The 7,632-nt window shown below is 44.7% G+C and overlaps 1 protein-coding gene across 2 annotated transcripts; it reads left to right on the top strand.

Annotated features, from left to right (window-relative positions):
- The first annotated feature begins 1,599 nt into the window (after positions 1-1,599).
- Positions 1,600-7,409, top strand: litafd (LITAF domain containing). 2 transcript variants are annotated; one of them, XM_083676235.1, is made up of 5 exons: positions 1,600-1,663; positions 5,723-5,788; positions 6,237-6,341; positions 6,861-7,029; positions 7,259-7,409. In XM_083676235.1, exons 2-5 carry the CDS (start codon positions 5,743-5,745, stop codon positions 7,374-7,376), a joined length of 438 nt encoding a protein of 145 aa, XP_083532361.1. In that variant the 5' UTR covers positions 1,600-1,663; positions 5,723-5,742; the 3' UTR covers positions 7,377-7,409. The 2 variants fall into 2 exon arrangements, with proteins under 2 accessions (XP_083532361.1, XP_083532362.1); XM_083676236.1 differs by having other exon boundaries at positions 1,646-1,663; positions 5,727-5,788.
- Positions 7,410-7,632: the final 223 nt, after the last annotated feature.

Here is a 7,632-nt window from a genome sequence, read left to right as displayed (position 1 = left end):
ACTTCTGGCATTCTAACCTTTCTCTCTCTCTCACACACACACATTTTCTCTAATGATGTCACTGGCCAGGTAGAAAGAGGAAGGGGCAGAGTTAAATAATGGATCAAAGGAGCTGCTGAAGAACAACCAGCAGGGGAGGGGGTATAACATGTGCACACACACAGACACACAGACACACACACACACACACACACACACACACACACACACACACACACACACACACACACACACACACACACACACACACACACACACGCGCACAGAAACCTCACAGCCCTACTGGGGAATGCAGAATACAAAAAGGCAAGGTTTGGTTTGGGATCTTGGTTTGCCTCAGGAATGTGGTTCTTCAGGCTTGACGGCAGAGCTATTCACACAAAAACACACACTCACACTCACACACACACACACACACACACACACACACACACACACACACACACACACACACACACACACACACACACTCTTATGTGACATCATAATAACAGCCAACACCCCTTGCATGTAAACACACAAACACACACACCTCTCTCAGGTACTCCACCCAGTCCTGTCCCACCCTATACCACCCGTCACCCCTCAGGGGAAACAAGTTGGGAGGGTGACTTACACTGTACAAAATGTCCAACAGCAAAGCAAGATACTGATAGTTGATTGTCAACTGATTCTCAACTAACACTACGGGCTGTCACTGTCAAACATGTCAAAAACACATTTTCTAACCCTAACCCTAAATCCACTGCATTTGATAGGCCAATGGTTCTCATACCCAACCACTTTTTGCTCTGTTCCCCCGCCACTTCATTTTACCACTACGTTCTTACAGGTGATCCTAAGTACCCCAAGGCAGGCAGTGGTCACAGACTAAGAAAATGTTTATCAATGGAGAATCTATTGAAAGGGCTCTGTAGACCAGGAGAGGCTTAATCTGTGTCTGGGAGACAGGCTTTTTGGTTGACAAGACAACGCTCAAGACAACACAGTCTTTTCTAGAACTTGACATGGAGAAAGTGAATAGTGAATAAGCTTCTGTCAGTGTCTCTGTCAACCTGCTGTCACATTCCAACACAAACAGTGGGCGTGGGGCGCTTAGTTGCGTAGCACACTAATGCGCTCACCATGTAATCGCAAGGTTCCTGGTTCCTCGACCTATCTTGCATGTCATCCCTCCTCTCTCTCCCATCCTTCCTGTCAATCTCTACTGTCTCTATCCCAATGAAGCAGAAATGCCCTAAAAACATATTTAAAGTGGACGTAACCTGTTTCTCCCGACGATGTGCATTCTTATGTCAGTCAAGAATGCGAATTGTCGGGGGAAACAGGTTATTCCTAATGAAGAACTGTGAAAAAATTCCATCCTTGACATGCCAAAAAAAACACAGACATGACACACACACACACACACACCAACGAAGAACTACAGAAACAAAGAACAATGATGGAGGATGTGACATGGTCTTTTCCAGTATCACCTCAAGAATGTGATTTAGTCTTCAGCATATTCATGAGCATGAAAATGAGGCCCCGCCAGAAGGGGCGGGGCTTGGGGGTGGATAATGTAACGACAGGTAGGTTTCTCACAGCCGATCTGGACACTACTTCAGCTGTAGCAGCACCACCACCACCACCACCACCACACACCTCAACACCTGTACAGGTAAGATTCTAATGATTCTATTCTATTAAATGAAATAGTTCTACTCATTCTATTGAAGGAAATAGAGTCATACTCTGTGGCTTGGGTTGTTATTCTATTTTAACTTCATATTTATCCAGGTTAGTCTCAATACAATCTATTGTTCAAGAGAGACCTGTTGCTTTAATCTAATTCTCACTTAAGGATCTCTCAGATGTAGTGTTGTGTCGTGAAAGAAAAGAAAAGATTACCAACTGTCTGAAGAGAAATTCCCAACTAAACCATGCAGTGGAAATATCAAACAATCAATGTGAATAATGAGATGGACAAAACGTCAAGGTGCCATCTTCAGCAATCAGACTTGGTTGGGTTGGAGTATTGGCGTCCGGTACCATTTGTCTATAGATGTGAAAGGCTGTGTTTCTCTGTCTTATGTGAATATCTCTCTGGTCTTCGGTTGAGGTAGTTAATTTAAGGTCATTTCCCGGTTGAGGTAGTGGTTAATTGTTGATTATTGCTCATAAAAAAAAATATATATTTTGTTTGTATTTATATTGTGCAATTAAGCTAGAGTGTATTTTAGCATTCAGTGAGTTTAGTGTATATTACCTATGACATTGTTGAGGCCCTGTGCAATCTAAGCGTTTCACTGCTGAGTATGCAACAATAAACCCAACCCTTTGACTTTGAAGTTTGAGATGTAGAGGCTAAGGGTGTAGGGGAATGTTGGTTTCAGGGGAGGACATCTTACCACCCTGGCGAGGTTAGCCCATGTTTACGTTTAGAATCTGCACCGTATGTAATTAACCAACCCATATCATAACATTGCAGATAAATTGTTGGCTCCGCTGCTATACTGATCTCTCCCACGTTGTCTACTCTGTCAGGTTAACCCCTCTCTCTTGGTTTAGATACTCTTTCTCTGGGGTAGAGGTATGTGTAATGTTAGTATTAGTACTAGTATTGGTCCAAGGTTATCTCAGGTGTATTAGTAGTACTGTTTTAGTGGTATTATTAGTATTGGTCTATGGTTATCTGGTTTCTTTTGGGTGAGTTAGGGCAGGGTTCCAATCGGGCAATAGTGACCTACACCGGGGTCACTATTGCAATCACAATCAGCATAGATTCATTGATGTATTCAGGTGAACATGAGCAGGGTGTGGGGTATAGGGAACAGGGATGATAGGCTTGGTGTTGGAATCTGCCCCTTGTCTCTCTCTATACTAAAGCTCAGTGACTCTCAAGTGAACTACTGGTGTCTTCCATGTTAGATGGGCTCAATTCCATTTATACTCAGTCCATACAGGAATGGAATCACCAAAGTTCCAATTCTAGAATTCAGAAATCCTGAATGTCACTGTTCAGTTAGTTTGTGATTTCATATTGTGGTGTTACGGGTCCACTTCCTTTGCTAGCTAGCTAGTCCTGCAGGGTCACTACAATATTTCTATTAATCTACTGAAAAGAAAAGGAACTGAGCCCAGGGAACACACACACACACACCCACACCCACACACACACAGGTCGTTTGACAGGTGGACTACATTTTGTACCACACCTTGCTCAGGTGATGTAAGGGAGTTCACCTCTCCAACATAACAACTCTGTGACTGGTTAAGACTTTCCCTCTTCTTGCTGCTCACAATGCTAAGCTAACAGAGCTAGTCGTCACTAATGTGTGGTATACACAGCTTGATTGTATAGTAGTAGAGAGGGCGATGATTAGCTAGCTACCATTCTCTCTGCTAGGGGACTAGTCAATGACTAGCTACCACTCTCTCTGCTAGGGGGCTAGTCAATGACTAGCTAGCTCTCTCTCTGCTAGGGGGCTAGTCAATGACTAGCTACCACTCTCTCTGCTAGGGGACAAGTCAATGACTAGCTAGCTCTCTCTCTGCTAGGGGGCTAGTCAATGACTAGCTAGCTCTCTCTCTCCTAGGTGGCCATAGTCACTAGTCAATGACTAGCTACCACTCTCTCTGCTAGGGGACAAGTCAATGACTAGCTACCACTCTCTCTGCTAGGGGACAAGTCAATTACTAGCTACCACTCTCTCTGCTAGGGGGCTAGTCAATTACTAGGTACCACTCTCTGCTAAGGGGCTATAGCCACCAGCCAATGACTAGCTAGCTCTCTCTCTCCTAGGTGGCCATAGTCACTAGTCAATGACTAGCTACCACTCTCTCTGCTAGGGGGCTAGTCAGTGACTAGCTAGCTCTCTCTCAGCTGTGCCAGAGTGGTATATTAGAAGAGTGGCGCCAATGAAGGGGTACATTTTCTATTGGCTAACGCTGATGGAGACTCAAATAGTTAATTCACGCAAATATATGGAGCAAGTTTCCTGGCAAATGTTTGCTTGCCTGGGTAGCCAGTCTGAGAAACATTGCTAGCTTCGATTATACTTTTCGAACTGAATAGATACTGTAATTTCAATTTAGCTATACTAAAACTAGTGTGGTTAAACCAATTCAAGAGAGAGATTTTCCAAATGTGTGGTAGTTTTATTGTTTTATTGTAGCCATGACGTTTTGGGGCTGAAACTGCCTTTTTTCGTCCATCTGGCCAGTGCGGACTGAGCCACCATAGGCCTACTAATATCACACATGAACCAAGACATCAGGTAACACAAAGCACAGCAAAAGACCCAGAATCAGTCCCATAGCCTATGTAACCCAAGATGAGGAGACTGAAATAGGCTTCTAGGATTGAGAAACGTCTTCTAACCAGAATCAAGGCTGAACAGATTAGAGATAAAAACTCAGATTGCTTATTGAAAAAAACTTTTCCCTTTATTCTCAGGACTCAATGTGAAAGGGGTGCCTGACAATATTATATCTGAAGACCTTATAGCTGTTCATTAAGCATCTAACTGATCCACTATTTCTGAAGTTTAGTTTTGTCAGTGAGTCAGTCAGTGAGTCACTCAGTCAGTCTCACAGTCTGTTTGTGTCAAAGGAGACAGAAGAGGGAAGCATGCTGTCAGGCTACATTCCACCTGGCCAGGTCAACGTTTTGTGGGTGTATGCAGGGTTCTGTAATTCCTGTGTGTGTTCCTGTGTGGCTGGGTGTGTGTATTAAGTCTTTTGTCAAGCCCTGTATGTATCTTGTATGCTCCCTAGCAGCATATAATACAAATGACAGTTGAAATCTCTCTGTCTGTATCATATGATATAATAGATTGTCAGGCTAGGCGTTCCTCCTTTAAAGAACAGTTCCTGTTAGCTCTGCCCAGATTATCTAGATTAGCTAGGTGTCTTTGGTTAAGCAGTTCACTCATAAATGACCTTATTGTAATATAGGCATTATTGGTATATACAGTATTCCAGGCACATTCTTTGAGACAAAAAATATGAATGTGTCAAATATTTAAAGAGACATTTAATATTTGTGTCGGCGGTAACAGCTGAAATCACCACAGCGCTGGAGCGCTCTCTTACATTTATGATAATCAATGTGGCCTATAAACATACGTTTACAAAGAATGCAAAGAAAATATTACAAAATGTAGCTCAAAATATCCTTGTGTACGTCCTGGGTCAAATCCAGGCAATAATAACACATCTAAGCAAAAACAATAAAAATGTCAGATATTTCTGACAGTTGGGTTTAAATGGAATCATGCTAGCCCGAGAGCTATTGCCCACATTCACACTTGGATTTAAAGGCATATGATTGGTGTCGGAACCCATGCTTACACCAATCCTATGCTATTAAATCCATATAGGGGAGTGAGGGATTGAGCAAGTGTAAGTGGTAGAGAAAAATAGAGATTTGGTATGCAGAAACGGTCTCATTTTCAGCATCACCTTTACGTAGAAGTCTGTTGGTGTCAGTGTGGTATCAGACCCTCATTAGACCTTATATGGGGCTATAATGCCATCTAGTGGTTGAAAAAAGCACTAGGTCAGCCTATATCAGGCTGTCCTGCCATCTACACTCAGGGCACATCCTACGACGTCCTCACTATCCTCAATGGCAAACAGCCAATCTCAATGTTATTGTGCGTGACAGTGTAGATAGTTGGTAGTACTCACCTCTCATCATCATCATCATCATCTGACCCCTGACCTCTCTCCCCAGGAAGCCGGCAGCAGAGAAGAATGAGTGCAGATAGAACAACAGACCCTCCCCCCTACATCATACCAGGTGAGTCCCTACCTGTCTTTATCTATAGCCAGGGGAGGCTGGTGGAGGTAGAAATGGGAGGATGGGCTCATTGTAATGCATGGAATGGAATGAGGAATGGTATCAAACACACAATGAGCTTGTCCTCTGATTTCTACCTCCACCAGCCTCCCATCATACCTGTATCATAAATAGTTATGTGTGTCTCTCTGTCTCGTCTTTACTGCTTTTTACCGGCCCTATACTGTGGGTAAAGCAAACCCATTTAGTGTTTACCATCTGAGTGTAGTGAACCCATCTACCACATTTTCTCTCTCCCTTTCTCTCACTCTCTCTCTCTCCTTCCCCCTCTCTTTCTCCCCCATCTCCCTCCACCTCTTTCTCCCCATCTCTCCCTCCCCCATCTTTCTCTCCCCCTCCCCCTCTCTTTCTCCCCCATCTCCCTCCCTCTATCTCTCTCTCTCTCCAGTGGAGGGGAAAGGTGCGGATGTGAAGGTGTACCATGTGCATACGCCCTTCAACCTTCCCTCCACCACCGAGAATATCCCCGTCTCTCAAGAGCAGGGAAACATGGGTAAGCACTTTACTTCCTGTTCCTAGGACCACACCAACAGGGATGGTTTGGGATGGCCTGACTTTGACGTCATTGAGGTTGAAATTTAAAATGGTTGAGGTAAGGGTTAAGGTTAGGCTATGGTTAGTGTTAGTATTAAGTAAGGGTTATGGTTATAGTTAAGGTTAAAGTTAGGGTAAGGGTTAGGGTTAGGATTTATGGTAGGGTTGCCCTAAAGATCCCACTTAGCATCTACCCACCAACAACTACCTGCTGGTTCATAAACAATCTCTTAGTCCCTTTCCTCAGCTCAGCCACTGTGTCTGACTACAGCATGTGGCCCCATTCCAATACAATGCGTCCTTCCTTGCTTGAAGAAATCACTGATCTAATATGACTTGATTGATGAAGACAATGCAGTCAAGTACGTCTTAGGCCAATGCCATCACGTTAGATCGGTGATTACACCAAGGAAGGAAAGTGGGCGAAGGCTGCATTTTGCGAGTATTGAAACTCTCTCTCCCCCTCTCCTCCCCCCAGTCTACACCAGCGGAGGCACCAAGAACAAGTTTGTGAGCTATGAGACAGAGCTGGGCCGGTCGGCAGGCATGACCACCTGTGCTTCCTGCCAACAACAGGTCATGACCAACGTCACCTACAAAATAGGATGCTACGCCTGGCTCATGTGCTTCGTCTTCATCCTCTGTGGGTGAGTAACCAGGGGGAGATGGAGAAGGGAGGGGGGGGAGACAGAGAAGGGGGGGGAGGGGGGAGACGGAGAAGGGAGGGGGAGGTAACATGGGGGGAGGGAGAGAGGGAGGGGGGAGACGGAGAAAGGAGGGCGAGGTAACATGGGAGCAGAGGGGAGTTATAGAGTTCGTCATTGCTGGAAAGTAATCCATTGTGTGTGTGTGTGTGTGTGTGTGTGTGTGTATCAGGTTGGTGGTCGGGTGCTGTCTCATCCCATTCTTCCTGAAACACTTCAAGGACGTGTATCACACCTGCCCTCACTGCAACCGGGTCCTCCATGTAGAAAAGAAACAATGTTGCAAATAGACACATTTTTTTTTTAATGCATCAAATCTGAAATTAAAACAGCAAACAAGCAAGGTATATGTTGTTGTAGTTTGGCTCTGTGGTCCTACCCCTATTCTACCCCAGGACGGTCTTTGGTCAAAGGGCCTTTACACACTACAGGGGCAACCCGAACCACACCTGCCTCTACCAGCCGCCTTACCTGTGTGAATTAGGATTAATATACCCTGGGGTGTATCAGAACTGTGGCTTTATTCAGGGGGGAGCTAAACCAGAG

This window comes from Argentina silus (genome assembly GCF_951799395.1).
Source record: "Argentina silus genome assembly, chromosome: 9".
Lineage (NCBI taxonomy): Eukaryota > Metazoa > Chordata > Actinopteri > Argentiniformes > Argentinidae > Argentina > Argentina silus.
Note: the sequence above shows the minus strand (reverse complement) of the source record. Positions and strands in the feature narration are given on the sequence as shown.

What these genes read in the sequence shown, in the direction of transcription:
- litafd (XM_083676235.1), top strand. Translation starts at nt 5,743, where the DNA reads ATGAGTGCAGATAGAACAACAGACCCTCCCCCCTACATCATACCAG. An exon ending in TCAAGAGCAGGGAAACATGG is followed by an intron (nt 6,342 to 6,860) that starts GTAAGCACTTTA and finishes TCCTCCCCCCAG; the next exon opens with TCTACACCAGCGGAGGCACC. An exon ending in TTCGTCTTCATCCTCTGTGG is followed by an intron (nt 7,030 to 7,258) that starts GTGAGTAACCAG and finishes TGTGTGTATCAG; the next exon opens with GTTGGTGGTCGGGTGCTGTC.